We start from the raw sequence: 17,244 nt of genomic DNA on the forward strand, positions 1-17,244 counted from the left end.
TTTATAAACACATAGACATGCTACTGTACAGTCAATTCTAAATAAAAGAAATAGAAATATCTTGTGTATTTTCTAATTCTACATACAGATATGTGATATATATGATATATTGTTTTCTCTAGGTGGGAGGAATTCAGACAATTAGCACAGAAAGAGTTAATTTTAATACAACCTACGAAATCCAGTTGACTACTTTCCTGATTATGTAATATAGGAATCAATTTAAGCAAATTTCGTCCAATTATAGAACAGAGCATCCAAAAAGATTTAGTAAAATTTGGAAGAGAAAGAAAAGTAGAAAATGGAAGCAAACATTTGAACATGAAATTAATTTATTTGAGTTGAAATCTGTGCTCTAATTATCCACATAGTGTGATGTTTTAGATGCTGAATTTCCAGATTAACTTCAGAGATCTGCCATTTTATCAGTATGGCAAAATTAATCTACCAGTAGGCTTGAGAAAATACAGTTCCTTTGAATTCCAGGTGCTGGGTTGGGATCCCTTTCCCTAATCTGCCACATCCTTTCTTCAAATAAGTTAACAGGAATCATTACATACCAGAAATTACTTTAAATAAAGTAATTAAGGATAAAACCCATTAACAGAAAGCAACTGAACTAGGAAAAACTTGTGTAGGCTCAGCATTAAGGCTGATTGTGAGTCACAGTCTATAGAGACTGAATGAAACAGCTCAAACTGTGTTTCATCCTTGCAATTTTGCTTTCTCACATGAAAAACTTACTGAACTCTCTTGTGGTTTACCAGAAGATGCACTGGCTCCATAATTACTGTGGAGCTGCCAGGTGGCTGTTCTGGATGGAAAAGGGAGTCCAGGTGAGGATCTGCAGGACTGCAATGCAGAGGGGAACCAGACAGACCAGGTAGAACATGGCATCATGGAGATCTAAAAATGACCTACTGAAACAAATGAGAACACAGCTTTCAATGTGAAGATTAACTTCCATGGTCACTAAACAAGTTATTTTTAAATCATTCTCTTTATAAACACATAGACATGCTACTGTACAGTCAATTCTAAATAAAAGAAATAGAAATATCTTGTGTATTTTCTAATTCTACATACAGATATGTATTATATATTGTTTTCTCTAGGTGGGAGGAATTCAGACAATTAGCACAGAAAGAGTTAATTTTAATACAACCTACGAAATCCAGTTGACTACTTTCCTGATTATGTAATATAGGAATCAATTTAAGCAAATTTCGTCCAATTATAGAACAGAGCATCCAAAAAGATTTAGTAAAATTTGGAAGAGAAAGAAAAGTAGAAAATGGAAGCAAACATTTGAACATGAAATTAATTTATTTGAGTTGAAATCTGTGCTCTAATTATCCACATAGTGTGATGTTTTAGATGCTGAATGCTAGATAAAAGTAATGATAATTGCACAAAATTCAGGTGTGGTTTCAAGGGCCATTTGAAATATCATGCCTTATTTCATTTGGTTTTAAAATAAGTGATTACAAGATAATATAAGCCATAGAAAGAACAAATGTGAAATCAACACCAGTTTTCTTTTTATGTAATGAATGCATGGCATTTCCTCATTTAAATATTCTCTAATGAAAAATAAATAAAAGCATCAGCAAATATGAATGAAGCAAGAAAATACAGGAATTAAGTGAGCTCCCTTTTATGAGCAGTATGGTTTCTGACAGCTCAAAGCATGCATTTTGGCATTCATCTAGTAGGAATCATTATCTACTTGCATTCTGTTAATTATGGGATTCTAATTACTTAAATATCAGGAAAGTCAACTCAAGCTGAGAAACAGCCCCTAAGTGAACTTTCTCTCCATGAGGCAGTTTATGTTCCTTTCTAATTTTTTTCCTTAGCATTCATGGATGAGATAAGAGACTCACAGAACAGCTATGGACATGGTCCAAAAAAACTAAAATCTGTGAAAAATCCCCCAAACCTTGAGCAGCTTTCTGAATAAAACCTAAGAGCTCCTCTGAATCATGAAAGAATCAACTCATGTCTCACTCAGTTTAACAGAAAAAATGTTTGCAACCTCCAACAAAGCCCAGATTCTGTCCTTAGTACAGACACAGGCTCATAAATGAGCACAGTTTATCTCAAACCATGTACATGCTAATGCTACATAAGAAAACAAAAGCCCACAGGCTCACAAGTGAATCACTTAATCACTCGGGCAATTGCATTTGTGGCTGGAAATGTTCACTAGCAGGCCACTGGTCCATAGCCAATGTTTATTGGCAGTGACAATAATTTACCATTTGGAGTTGTTTACTGGCCGGTATCCAGCTGCATTTCCAGTGCACCTACAGGGGAAGGAGCCCACATCATGCACAGCTCTGGCACAGCTGCCCCCAGGGACTGCAGGAGCAGTGCCAGCAGGGAGCCACAGACACATTAATAACCACCTAATGATGAGAACAGGACTCAGACACAGTTAACAGGATGTTGGGGCTTGCATTTGGCCTGCTCTGCACACTAAAGAGGATTGCAGTTTTCGGTGCTAACATTATTCCATCTTTACACAAAGAACATCTGCAAAATCACTCACACTCTGCAATCCTGATTTGGTTTCACTGGGATGATGCTGATTTAAGAAAATAATATTACCTGTGGTATTGTAAAACCTTAAGTTATTGAAGGAATTATGAAAAAATATAATACACAAACAAGGAATGGGAAAATATTTCATTAAGGGACTGGGATAAATCAAGAGCAGAATTTTATCACAATTACAGCCAAACAAGTAACTTCAGAAATTTCCACATCTACCTTTTTTTTTTTTTTTTTCCACACACAGGAATAAAACATACAGTGTTTCCCTAAACAGCCCTAAAATCACTCTGAACAGAATGTCAGGTAGTTCAGTAATTCAATATGAAAGCATTAACAGTTTAAAGTGCCTTCAATAAATAATGAAGAATTGCTGCCAAATAACTTTATTCTGAAGAATGAATTTGAAAAGCACTCTCAAGAGAAGCTGGTGGTAGTTGCAGTGGCTCTCCAGAAGAGGGAGGTTTTAAACTAGGCCAGTTTTCCATGGCAAAGTAAAAAAAAAAAATCAAGCCAAACTAAAAAAAATACCAAAAAAACCCCAAACCCAAACAAGAACAAAACACATCTCAAGCCATACAGGGCATGTACTGCTTTGCTATGATGATGGACGAATGAAAAAACCAGGACACTCCATTCTGCAAAGTACTGCTCAAATTTTAAAGGTATTACAAACCACTTTCCATGACAAAGTGCTTAACTTCTGTGCAGTGACCACACTTCCTAAGGATGTGGCACAACGTGTCAGCAGAGGGGAAGGATCACCTTTGCCCTGCTGCAGGACTGTGCCTAATTCCAGCCCATTCTCCAGCCTGCTGAGATCCCCCCAATGGCAGTGTGACCCTCTGTGCACGTGCCACAGCCCCAGCTTTGTGTCATCCCCAAACTTCCTGAGGGTCCATCCTGCCCCATCATCCTGGTCATGAGGAATGCAGCCCAGGCAGGCAATCTCCACTGCCTTCCCCTGCCCACCAGGCAAGTCATTTCACTGTAGAAGTTTATCAAGTTGGTCAAGCATCACTTCCCCTTGGTGGAGCCATGCTGGCTATTACAGATGATTTTATTGTCCTTACTGTGCCTGGAGCTTTCCTGGATTAACTGCTCCATCATTGCTGCTACAGTTTAACTCTCAGTTCAAGAAAAAGTAATAACTGTTAGTAAAATTAATTATTAAAAATAATTCAGAATGCAGCAAATAGTGTATAGACTGCATATTCTGCTTTGTCCCAGTAAACAACATTGCTGGAAACTCTTCAGACATATTTATTCAGGGCCCAAACATTTTTTTAATGCAGAATAAGGGTCCTCTGTACTATCTTCACAATTCACTGCCACTACACCTAATAAAGCAAATGCTTTCCAAAGCACTTAATAGATATTGCCAGCTTTGGAGAAGGAGGAAGGACAGAGCTGAGATTGTATTGGAATGGGTCATAATACTTCATTTTATACAATTCACATGTGTGAAAAGCTTTCTTTTCCCCAAAACAGTTTGGGTGTATTTTAAACAATCTCTTGTATTTAATTTCTGTTTGTCCTCAAACAACTTTGTCCTGGGGTAAGTGTATTTTAACTGGTTTTTTATTTTCAGCCTGTGGCTGAAATATGAGATCTGCCAATAGGTTTATATATATATATATATATATATATATATGTAAGCAGTTTTAGCTCAGTCAATGGTCTGAGAACAGCGCCAAGGGCAAACTGACTCCCTACAAACAACTTTGAGCTTTCTGGTCTTCATGGATTGTGTATCAACCCTGTACTCCATTTGCAAGCAAAGGAAACCCATTCACACACTACATATACAGGAAACACAGGCAAACTGCTTCAGATTTAAGAAATTATTTTTGAAAGGATGGGCAAGAGAAATATATATTTCAGATGCTCTGATTCACTAATCTCAGCTTTGTATGTTTTATGCTGTTCCTGGCCCCAGTGAAATAAGTAAGATTTCAGCATGACTCAAGTGAAAACAGAGGATTTATAGATTGAGCACTCCAAGTATTTCAACCTCTATATAATAAATTTATTGTTGCTATAGTCCAGGGGCTATTTACCAGGCAGAAAAGATTTATGACTACTGTGATTTAAAATCCATCCACAAAGGGATCATTTCTCTGATTGAAAGGGATCAGAACTGCAGTTTTTATGTTTCAAATCTGAATTTCTCTGAATCATCAAGATGAATATATTCAGCCCTCTCATATCCACATCCAGTTCTTCTGCAAAAATCACTCATCTTATTTGACATTATAATGAAGTTCATGTCCTCTTCACATCATCTCACTGGCTATCTACAGAATGCATTAAAATAAGCTGTTCTCACACATAGCCTCAACTTAAGCTGCCCTTGCTTCTGTCTAGATGCTTTTCTGAAGACCACCTGTTGTTCTTTTATGTCATGCTTGTCCTCATACATTTTTTTAGAAAATTCCTCAAATATGGAATGTTCTCCTAACCCTGACACATAACCAGACCTCTCTCCCTCAGGAGCTATCTCCACAAAAGTTCATTTTTATAATTGTGCTTATCTGTTCCTTTAGGTTTTTACTCAAAGTTTAGGAGAGCTTTGTAGCTCTCAGGATATGCATGCTGTTCCCTCAAGTAAATCCTAATCAGGACTGAATTTTCCATTTAGCCCTGACTTCAGTTATTCCTTATGTTGCCACTTCCTCCTGATGGTCATAAATACAGCCCGTGACCCTTTCAGTGTGGTTATTCCTTGTTAATTTATTTTTATAAAAGCCCACACATGTCCAACTAACCAGCAACCACAGCTTTATGCTGTATTAAGGTCTCCAGGGACTGAAATGCAATCATTAGCATGAGAATGGTAAGGAGAACTGGAGCCAAAATGATACACTCCTACTCGAGGCAAAGTGTCTCCCTCCAGTGATTGTACTGCTTTCTCTCAAAAAAAAAGAAATCTGATTAACATTTTATATTATATATTTAACATTTTATATTATATATTTAAGGAAGTAGGTTTATGAGGTAAACAAAATTCAGATGCCAGGACAACATGTATCTTAATTTGAGCCATTAGGTGATCTCTAACATTTTCTTCCTTTATTGCAAAAAGCTAGGGGATGAAAGGTATCCTTTGCTTTTCAAAATTAGGTAGATATCCTCATGTATAGTGTTTAATAAATTATTTACTCTTTAAAAAAAACATTTCTACACAGACAAAAACAACTGATAAGTATTTTAAAGTGCTTATATTTTTGAAGTGCATTTGATGCAAATCAATTCCTGATCAATTTTCTTTTTAGATCACAGGAGTATTTCACATTATTTTCTAAGATTTAAAGTATCTCTTTTGAACTCACCTTATATCAGGATGACCAGGTACATTATTCAGGTTATAATATCCATAATGATTTAGTATGGTAACCACAACCATTGGAGCCAAAGACTGGGCAGGCTTGGTAAATAAAGCATTGGTACCAAAAACCATAGAGGAAAGTGGCAATCTAAAATATTTGGGGAAAAAACAAATTATTGCACAACACAAACTTATTAGTGCATTAATTACAATTGTGATTTTAAAAAGCTTGAAATCCTGTTAATATGCAAATTCTAAATATCATGATCCTTAGATTTATTAGATTTATCTAGTTCACACATTATAGCAAACGGATCCACTCTCATAATAAAATTTAAATTTATTTGGAAATTAAAAGTTACAAACTCTACGGGGTGTGTGTATGAGTATATATATAAATATATACACACATATATACATAGACACAGCTTGGCCCTAATTCTGAAGTGACTCGTACTTAAATTCAACTTTGTGCACTTTGAGTAATTACTGAAGTTAAATTAGACTGAACAGTGCATGGAGAATTAATTACAACTGAAGATTTTGCATGCATAGGCCAGAAATTAGGCATTTTTTTCCTCATGAAAACAACAGATCTTCCATTTGAGGGGCAAGTTCTTTAACAGGAGTGAATCTGCACTTACATAACAATTGATTGAACCAACAGGAAGTTATGTGCACTTTTGGATAAAAATCCAAAAGATCAGTGAGTTGCAATATGCTATTCTGCAGCAGGTTTCATCACTTTTATTTCAGGGAGATAAAGGAACCAGTTAGACTTTGAAATGTGCATTTTACCTAGCATAGGCAAAGCTTTCTTAACACCTTTTCCATCTTGGAAAGGCCTCATTCAGAAAATTCCATACATGATTATAGATGTACCTGGTTACAAAGTAATTCAATTGAAGCTAACAAAAATAAAGCCACAAAAATTGGAAGGACTTGGCACATATTATAGTATAAGAAAAAAGAAAAATGACCTAAGAATCTGTTTAAATGACTCTACTGAAGTAACTGCAGGAAACTTTACTCAAGTTCTGATCTTCATTTATGCTAAACTGCTTTTGCAAAATGTACTTCTGTATCAAGGATCCCAGATCATTTACTGTCTTTACTTTGACATAATTTATTACCAGAGTAATAAGGCAAACAGCATGTTAAAAAAACCAAACTGTAATGACTGACATACCTCCTCTTGTGCTTTATTAAATCTGCATCAACAATATCTGCCAAAGGCAAATTGAACAAGCTAAATGAAGCTTGCACAATTACCCTAAAGAAAAACAAAATATTGAAGATGTTCACAGTTCTTATATTCACTTTATAATGAAATTGTAACTGACATTCAAACACAAACACACCAACACAGATATTCTGCAAACACACAAAGCTGAGATGTTCCTTAAAACATGAAGGCATTACCAGATCTGTTCTTAGTTGAGAATTAGAAATCAATATGCAAACCTAAAAATGCGGGGTTTTCTTCTTTTTTTTTGCTGGACATTGGTGTAAAAGGTTGTGAACACTCTGACAATAAATTTAGCATTATCAGCAAATGTCATTTTAAATGATCAGGAGAAAACAAACACCTCAGAAAAAGGGGAAACTGAAAATTTGCTCTTGAAGTCTGGAAAAGACATGACCATGTGGAAGATAAACTTCAAGGTGGAAGAATTAGAATAGAAAGAATAGTTTACATGCATTCCTAGATCTGTATTTACAGTGTATATAGATGCATATAGACATGCAACACACACACAGAAACACACACATACAAAGCTGATTGTTAACAAATAGCCAAATGAAACAATAAACTAAAATATTACAATTTCTGTGTCATTAAATTTTGGGTAGGATGAGCTTTTACTAACAAGGTACTTTGAACAAATAGCACTTCAAACATACAGTCTTTAGGTACCTCAGAATTTTTTCCTGGAGAAATCAAAACACATCTTCATCATTTAAAACATGCAGATAACGAAATTCAATTTATTGTTCACACAATTCAGTGTTAGAGTAGCCCACGACTGCAATACTGAAAATAAGAAAGAAAATGGGGTGGGGAGGGAAAGATGAAGAAAAAGAGGGAAGGAAAGAACATGGAGAAAGACAACAATGAAAGAGAACATGAAGAAATAAAAACTGCTGCAACAGTATTCTGATACAAACAGCTCTTTACCTTGAAATAAGGTTTTCCATGTATCATTATGTATTTATGTGAAAATACTACAGCTTGGCATCTTACTGCTGAGCACCAGTGGGAATGGGCTCAGTGCTGGTTACCCGACAGACACCTGAGTTAGCCCTGGCTGCCTGCAGTGCAGCACACAAGTGTTCCTGCAGCACAGGGTGAGGTCTGAGCTTTCCCAGCAAGCAGTCCCTGGGGAGAGAGACTGTTTCCTCCTGAGCTCTTCCCTGTCTGTGGAAAACAAGAGATTCTCCTCCCTTGCATCTCAGGTTAAAGTGACTGGAGGCATGTGCCTGCAAACTGTAATTGCTGTTTTGCATTTTAGACTTTTTTTTATTTCAAGCAGAAAATAAAAGCTGAAACAGAATAAAATTAAAGCCAGGGAAAAAAAAAAAAAAAAAAAAAAAAAAAAAAAAAAAAAAAGCTGTAATTGGAGTTTCAACTTTTCTGGTAAGTGAAACAGAATGAAAACCATGAAAGCAGAGGCAGAATCTTCATGGTAATAAAAGCAAATATCTACTCTATTAGAAGTATTTCAGCTGTGTCTATGAACAGGGGAGTGGATTTACTTACATGTTTGTTGTGACATAAAATGCCAGCAGATAATAGTGTTCTTGCCCTAGAAGACACATGACAGCAGCAGCTACTCCTTCATAGTAAAAGGAAAACAGGATGATTCTGTAATAACCCAACTTCTTCAACAAAGCATGACTGAGAAGAACAAGGCACTGAAAAGATAATATATACACATATAGGATGAAAAGATACAGTACAGTGTCTCAGCATTAGGAGAACTATAAAACACAGACCTGATATGATTAATACCCTTTAAAGACTAAACAATGGTCCTAAGAAGGGAAACTTAACAAAATTAAAAAAAAAAAACAAACATAAATTGAACAAAGACAATTCTCTACTGGCTCATTCTATGCCACTTCTACTAGGTACAGCCTCCTTTCACTCAAAAACTAGAGAACTGCTATATCCTGAGAGAAACAGTTCCCCAGAATGCCTAACTATTATTTAATGCTCATCTTTACTTTTGATCTTTACTTTTGATATCCCTTAAAGTATTAGCTTTGCAGTATGGTAACTGTAAATCAAGCATCTTGCCGTGTAACTGATGAAAAGATGTATTTTCAGTAATTGCTTTTTCATTAATATTACTATTCTCATTGACATTTATAGAAATCAGGCACGATTTTTAAGTTGTCAAAGCAAGCTCACCAGGACAGCTTTAACTAAGCAAGTTAGAGGCTTTACTAGCAAGCAGAGAAAGGCAGAGGCCAGTGCTTGTGCATGGCTGAGTTTTAATTTTGCCATTCTTGGCAAGGACTAGATTCTGAGAATCTAGTGACTGGCTAATTCATGAAAATGGTATTAAGTGCTGATTATAGTATGAACAAAATTTAAGTTCTTCATTGTTCCTCACTTTTCAGTTTCAATAGGACATTCTGTAATGAATTATGTTCTTTTTGTTATATGGGCCTTTGTCACCATCTACATGAACATGGTCCTCATCTCTGTCACAAACCTACAAAAAACATCTGTGGATCTGTATAACGATCCACATTTTCTCCTTTCTTCTGTGTTACAGAGATGAACTGTGTAATATTCAGATGAAGAACAGGAAAGAATTTCCTTGTACAATTGTTCCCACACTGAACTGCTTTAACATGACAAATAAAACTAGGATGCTACGGTCAGACAAAGATTACCATGGCAAATGCTTTTGTTCAAAAAGCTCAAGATTTCTACTTGATCAGGGAGGTAAAACAAATCTGGAAAGGTGGTATAAGAAAAATAGCTTGTTATAAGAAATTTAAAACATACTCCTCCCCTTGGCTTTTTTCAGGGATTTTGCTGAAAAGTGCCTCCACTAGAGATACTAAGGGATCGTGTAATGCCTGCTATTGTAAACACCATGTTCCTGTCTCCCTGTAATTGCAAAATAACCCTGTCTCAGGAAGTACTTATGACTTAGAAAATTCCTCACTACTTGCACGTCTTTAAGACTGTGTGTTTGTAAGGAAAATACTAACAATGATGCAAATTCAAAGTTGTTTGTCTATGTTACAGCAACATTTTCCTTGTGGGCAGGTTGTGTTCCTCACATCCACTACTAGAAGGAACCTAAGTCAGAAGCTGAATTCTAGTAGAGGCCACTGAAGCAGAGTTCATAAAAATGAGCGTTATTTCACAAGGGTCGGGTGTTTTTCCAGTAAGTGAAGTTCAGGACATTGCCATCAGAGAATTCTCTTATTGTATCATGAGCTCAAAGGGACAAAACCTGAGAAAAATAAGGTCACAGCAAACCCTCTACGGTTCAGTGACCTTCCAGACAAAGAGTCTCTGGGGAGCAGAGAGGGACGCATTTTCTGAAAGATTGTTCTTTTCACACTGTCACACTGATTTTATCAATAAAAGTGATTGCTATATATCAAGTGTAAAATTATTTAAGCTTTCCTAACTTCTGTAGCTTCTGATTTATTTCCAAAGTTCATTACCTAACAGTTCATTACCTAACTGTCTGAGGTACAGGGGAAAACCCCAAAACTATTAAAGCTGTGATAAGGACAAAAGTTGAAATTATAGTTATAGAACAGAAGGTATGTTCAGGATCTATATGTTTTATATGCAAAAGCCCAAATGGGAACTGAAATTGAGCTGTGAATTCCAGTTGCATTTTCATTTATCTTATACATATTACTTATCAAAACTCATTACAATTTAATGAATGTAACAGCCTCATTTAAAAAAAATGCTGAACACCATCAGCACCTATGATACTCCTATTTTGAGTACCCTAACTTTCAGCATCCAACAGGTAAACACAGAGAAAGTTTTTAAAGATCTAGAGAAAGAAGTTAGAAGGCAATGAATTGAGGAATTTTTTATTTACTGCAGACAAGTATGGTCAAATTCTGTGGGTATATACTTTTGCTGCTTGTTTTCACACATTACCCTTTTGGGTTCTCTTTCTCTTTTCAGTTCATTATTCCTCCCCTCATCACTGACTGGGCTCTTAAAAGTATGTCTCTCTTCCCCATAAATACTGCTGACCAAGAGACCAATCAACAAAACAAATGGGAGTGTATTATTCTTCAAAAGCAGCTATTTAGAGTTTTGTTTGGTTACCATGACTGAGATACTACATATTTTAACAATGCCTTTCATACTTTCTAATTTTTTGCTGGTATTTTGAACATATTATTTCAGAAACTTCTTGAAGAAGAGCTTAGTCTTCAATTTGTAATACACAGCATTGGAAAACAAAACAAACCCAAAAAAGAATTCAGAATTCTGTAGATTTTGCTTTAGAAATGCTTGATCTTGGCCATGTTTTTCATTCCTTCACGCTTAGGTATGATAAGTGCTGGAGGATACAAAACATTCATTCCTTGCCTACTCAAGTCTCACATTGTTTTAAACACATGTTCCACCAGCCGGTCTGTCTGCTCTCTCTACCTCTTACACTTGATCAGCCTGCACTGAGGTACTTTCTTCTTCTAGAGCACTGGGGAGTGACATTTAGTACTCATTTTGGCAAATGCCTTATGCCAAATACAGCATTTTTCAAGCATTAAATGGATACTGTGAACTACTAAAACACCAGGTTTTCATATTCAGAAATAAAATATGACTGCCTACCTGAGGACAAATAAAACCTGCTCCATACATGATACTTCTTACTGAGGAAGAAAGGACATCCTTAGGAATAAGATTATCCGCAAAGATCATCATAAAATTGTTGTAGAAGGCTAGGTGGAAGACTTGGAAGAAGTTCATTGTTACAAAACACAGAAAGTTCTTCTCTGTCATGATCTGTTTGGTCAATGAAACTACTGAAGCCAAGGAGAAAGCTCCACCACTGTTTTCCAGATTAGCATCCTCTGTATGAACGTCCCTCTGCTCATACTGACTCGTGCTGTATTTACCTGTGCAACACATACAGGCTGTCGCCAGCGCTGCGACCAAAACAGCGAACGCCTGAAAAGAAGCGAAGTTTTCCATATTATCCGAAACGAGCCCGCAGAACAGAACGCTGCTGGAGCCGATCAGCGTGGCCACCTGGTTGTACTTGATGAGCCTGAGCCGGCCGTCGTGCCTGGTGGAGCTCTCGGCGAAGAGCGCGCACTGCGCCAGCAGCACGAAGGTCAGCAGGCCGTCGAAGGCGCACAGCGCGACGGTGAGGTGCAGGCCGCACAGCCAGTCGCCCTCCTGGTAGCGCCTCCAGGGGAACCACGGCAGCAGGAAGGCCAGGCCGTACAGAGGGGCTCCGTACAAAATGGAGAACTGGCGCCTCGCGCAGCACTTCAGCCGGGAGTTGTCCTGAATGTAGCCGAAAAGGGGATCGTTGATGGCGTTCCAGATCATGAACACGACCTGCCACAAGCAAGGGGATTTGTCACTGCTGGCATTCTTCCACAGAGATTATGCAAACACAGCATATTTATTTAAAAGAAACTTCAATTCAGACAATAAATAAACACATAGCGTCACCATGATATTTTCTGAAAAATTATTTGCTAGGATTTTTCTCCTAGCTGAGAAGCCTCAGAAAAGAGATGTAAACAATTAACTATCTGATGGCTGTGGAATAAGGTCTGGACATTGTTTACCAACAGGTGCATCTTAGATTGGTCCATGTGGATTGTTTTCACTTGATGACCAATCACAGCCACCTGTGTCGAGGCTGTGAGCAGTCACAGGATTTTGTAATTCATTCCTTGCCTTTTCTTTCTAGCCTTCTGATGGATCTTTTCTCTATATTCTTTTTAGTACAGTTTTAGTATAGCATTTTAATATAATATAATATCATAATATAATAAATCAGCCTTCTGAAACATGGAGTCAAGATTCTCATCTCTCTCCTCGTCCTGGGACCCTCGAACACAACCATAACATAGAAAAGCTACTCAGAGTAGAACAGGTCTTGGAGTCTTAGTACAGCTACTTAGGACTTAGTAACAGCCACTGAGAGTCAAAATAGACTCTAAAACAAATTCTTATGTGCATTCATAGGTTTATAGAAATTTTGAAAAAATAAGATTGAGTAAGTAGGTAGGTGACCAACTACGTGTGAAATAAACTGTCTCTAAGACTCCACTCTTTCAAAACCTTATAAATCTGGGCTTTCATCCTGCAAAGCTCAGATATTATTCTCACAGTAAGTTAATTCAAAACATGAGCTGGCCCATTACTTTCAGGATACCATTTACAATGTGAGTTACTCACATGGATAATGACTTGCAGGATAAATGCAGAATTTAAGTACTTAAACACTTCATAGGAAAGCACTAATGTCAAACTTATCTATGGAGCTGAGGTGCAAAATCAGTTTAGAAAATTACTTCAAGCTATCAAATGTAAAACTCTTTTCAGCAATTAAGTCTGGAGATTTTTACAGTCTGTAAATTATGTGCTTTATGTGTAAGTTCCGTTGCTTATGGATTAACTAAAGTCAAAGATAATTTACTGTTAATTAATTGCAATGATTCCAAAATTCATCTGTCATTAAAAGGATCACTTTGTTGTAATAACACTGACGCACAGCACAACATGGTAATCAAAATATTCCATTGTACAGTACCTGTGCTACATGAAATCCTGTTTCTGAAATTTTGTATTGGTTTAGGAAGAGCTTAACGTAGTAGAAATTAAAAATGCTGTTCATCATTCCAGCACCTAAGGTAGTCATAGAATATGCCAGTGCATTAGCATGAATTCCCCAAAGAATCTTCATCTTCCAAGAGTACAGCTCTCTTCTTCCTCAAGTTACAAAAGAGAATTACAACAATTAGTAGAATAATCTTCCAAATTAAAATAACATGGGGGATTTGCTTGTTTCAGAGGTGCAGAAATGTACTATTGGAGGAAAATGTTCCCATTCTTCCTTTTTTTTTAAATCAGAAACACATTTTACTGAGTGATAAGACACTGAGCCCAAAATACTAAGTTATTAGGTGACATTTCTAAGTATAATCAGTACTTAAAAGTCAGTGGAACAAGTAGACAAAAATTTGAAAGAAACCCTTCCAAAACTGATGCATAGACTCCACTTAAAAACCTGCTATTGCAAACACTCATCTTGGTATAGAGTTCGAAGTAATTGCATACATTTTAGTTCTTGCTAGCTGTATATTCTTAAAATTATGGACTGTGTTGGAATGAAGTGACTCAAATCCTTATGTATTCCAATGCTATGAATGTCAAATGCAGCATGCACATAGGGTGAATATTTCTTTCAAAACAAATACCAAGTTTTGCCCTTCTGTTTTAAAATACTAATTGTTAAGAAGTCATGGAAGCAATATTTTCACCTAATAAGCCATAAAACAATTAAAACAAAACACCTTTAAATTAACATTTTCATGGTATGGAAGAGTGCATGTAAATAAAAAGTAGCAAGTAGCACACACAGCATTTTATGTATGCCCACGTAGCAGAGATTCAGCCCAAGAATACAGATTTCTTTAATCTACCATTCAGATATTCAGCCAACAAATTTTCAAGATGCTGATCTTTTCCATCAATTATCTTGTTTGGTGTAAACTATGCCATGAAAGGAGCCAGTTCCAGGGAACCTCTACCTTTTAAAGCTGTTTCATAGCTACCAAAAAGTAGCCCTTGACCATACTTGATTTTTTAAGCCAAATACATAATTACTCCCAGGTATCTGGTTTTTAACTGAGTCTTTATTCATTTTTACATCTGTTGGAGGTAGCTGTCTGCTACCTCAAGTTCAAATTTCAGCCTTACTATGCAGAGCTTTACAACCTGCTTTATGGCAATAGTTCACACTTTGCTTCTCTGCATATTAACAATTTTACTGTAAAAGCAATTTTCACATATCCATCAAAACACCTACTTTGAATATCTGCTTGATCAGCAGCTCTACAAGCAGCTCCCTGAACTCCTCATAAAAATAACCATGGAAGAAACAGGAAATGAAAGCCAAGGCTCTTTCCAGCCTTCCTGTGGTTTACAAGGCTGCTGTGCAGGAAGGGAGGAACTTCCGAATCACCGGGCAAGGAGCACACAAAAGCCACAAACCAGGTAGGGACTGGGAAGATGGAGCAGGCAGTTTCTCCATCCCCCCAACATGGGAAATGAACTCTTGAGGAGCAAATAAAGTGTGGATGCACTTTTGCATATAGAAGATGCTGTGGTATGATGCAAAGAGTAGGTAACTTTATTTTATAGTTAAGAAAAAAGTAAAGCTGACAAACAACTGGAACCCTAGGATTTATTTTATTAAAGCAAATTTATTTCTGAGAATATGACTGATTTTTTAAAATACTTGAGAATGACCATGATGTATACCTTCAAACTTCTTTTTCTACACCTGTTAAGACAATACCATTTTCAAGGGATAAAATTTTTGCATTTTTGCAGCAAGTTTGGTTTCACAATCTTTTACTGAGAAACCTAAAATGAAGGAAAAGGTTATTGAAAAGATGTACAATTGAAATGTTTATTTTTAAAAATAAGTTTGATATTAATATGAAAGTCATTACAATGAGTATGTTACTGGCAAGTGTCACATTTGCTCTTTCAAGCCTTCACAAATATATTTAATGAAATTATTTACATAGTGGATATTAGGGCTTTTGGAAAGGTAGACATTTCACCTCTACTTCTACCTGGAGCACCCTGCACAGGTTTTCAAAATGGAGAATTGGGAAACTTTACTTTCCTTCAAATTCCACAAGCACCAAGAATAAAAGTGCTTCACACTAACATTACCAGCAGTCATTTCTAAATTGTTTGGCTCGATTCCTTCTGCCACAAATAAAAAATGGTCCCCTCAGAAAATCTGAAAGATATTTGAAATTTCTTCCAAAATTTTTTTCTAACAATCTACAAACTGGTCTCTAGTACCATGAGTAATTGTACTATGCAGGATCTGACACAACTCTACCCTAATTGGTACATCTAGTCATGCACCTTGTTTATGAAATAGGTTCAATTAGAAGTTGAGGTACCACACTTCCTTCCCCAGATGTTCCCTTTAATAGCACTACAATGAAATCATGCATGAGCATCCCCTCCCTCTTCTTAATAGTCAGCCTTTATAGTGAGCAGGTTAAAGCACTGGTGAACATTTTGTGACTCATAGAAGGCAAATCGGTTTCAGAAATTTCTAGTGGTTACAACTGTCTTAATACTCAGAGGCCGAAAGAACAGGCTGTTCGGGCCAGTGAGATGCACTGGGACATTACCTGCGTTTCTCCCACAGCAGGATGACAACGGCTAAAAGAAATTAGAGCAAGAGTCTAAAGAAGAAAAGTGGATTCCGAGAGATAATAGCAAACGTTGCCTGAGGCGCACTAGGTGACATCCTGCTCTGCCGTTCTGGGTCCCAAACCGCTGTGCAATGCTCACAGCCCTGACAGACTGGTTGGACCCACGGATCTTCCTCATCCTTCTGACGTGACTGCACCACATTAAGACGGAAACCAGAATAAACTCTCTGCTAGTCCTGAGGGGTAGCACTGAGGGGAGACTCGGGGGTGCCCACAGAGGCAGCCGGGCCGTGGCACCGGCCGTGCCCGCTGCGCCGAGCCCGCGCTGCGAGCGCTGAGGGGCCGCGCTCCTGCCAGGCACGGGGCTCGCAGGACTGCACCTTTGGAAGGGCTCGTCTGTTAACAATAGGGAAGTTACGCTCGTTTTTCTCAGCAGGTCCCTGGACAGGAAACACGGCTCCCTCCGCTTTGTGCGGTAAAGAGGCGAGAGCGAGCGGCAGCCGCTCGTGCGGGGATGGAGCCAGCCCTTTTCGGACTGCAGGCTCCCCGTTCCGCCCTCCCCTTCCGCACGCCGGCGGAGAGGCGGCCCGCACCTGGACGCCACGCCGGGCCCCTCCTCAGGGGCTCTTCCCTCAGCGCTCCCAACACCGAGCAACAAGGAGCCTCGGCTTTCCCTACGCCAAGTCGCACTGTCCCACCCCGGCCTGTGCCAGCTCTGCTCCGCCACAAGCCGCAGCCGACATCCCTCAGCAGCCGCGCCCCGCCATCAATGCCCCTGAGCGCCGGCGACCACCGCCCCTTCCAGCGGCACCGACCCACCTCTTCTGACGGGAGGCTGCGCACCGCGGGGCGGGGCGCGGCTGCCCCGGGCCCACCCTCTCTTTGCTCTCATTGGCCGCTTGATACAAATTCGCCTTATGATT

General features: G+C 38.1%; 1 protein-coding gene across 1 annotated transcript; it reads right to left on the bottom strand.

Annotated features, from left to right (window-relative positions):
* Window positions 1–452: 452 nt before the first annotated feature.
* On the bottom strand, window positions 453–17,156 carry LOC121350857 (transmembrane protein 180-like). The gene is made up of 7 exons (XM_041462585.1): window positions 17,141–17,156; window positions 13,666–13,844; window positions 11,724–12,458; window positions 8,646–8,800; window positions 7,074–7,157; window positions 5,889–6,032; window positions 453–920 (listed from the first exon to the last, which is right to left on the bottom strand). Exons 2-7 carry the CDS (start codon window positions 13,816–13,818, stop codon window positions 788–790), a joined length of 1,404 nt encoding a protein of 467 aa, XP_041318519.1. The 5' UTR covers window positions 13,819–13,844; window positions 17,141–17,156; the 3' UTR covers window positions 453–787.
* Between the last annotated feature and the right edge of the window lie 88 nt (window positions 17,157–17,244).

This window comes from Pyrgilauda ruficollis, unplaced genomic scaffold (genome assembly GCF_017590135.1).
Source record: "Pyrgilauda ruficollis isolate IOZ18807 unplaced genomic scaffold, ASM1759013v1 scaffold16, whole genome shotgun sequence".
Classification (NCBI taxonomy): domain Eukaryota; kingdom Metazoa; phylum Chordata; class Aves; order Passeriformes; family Passeridae; genus Pyrgilauda; species Pyrgilauda ruficollis.

Coding starts and splice junctions, on each gene's coding strand:
- LOC121350857 (XM_041462585.1), bottom strand. CDS start 13,818: ATGAAGATTCTTTGGGGAATTCATGCTAATGCACTGGCATATTCTATG. Junction 12,459..13,665: donor CAGGATTTCATGTAGCACAG/GTACTGTACAAT, acceptor TGCTTGTGGCAG/GTCGTGTTCATGATCTGGAA. Junction 7,158..8,645: donor TTTTATGTCACAACAAACAT/GTAAGTAAATCC, acceptor GTTTTTCTTTAG/GGTAATTGTGCAAGCTTCAT.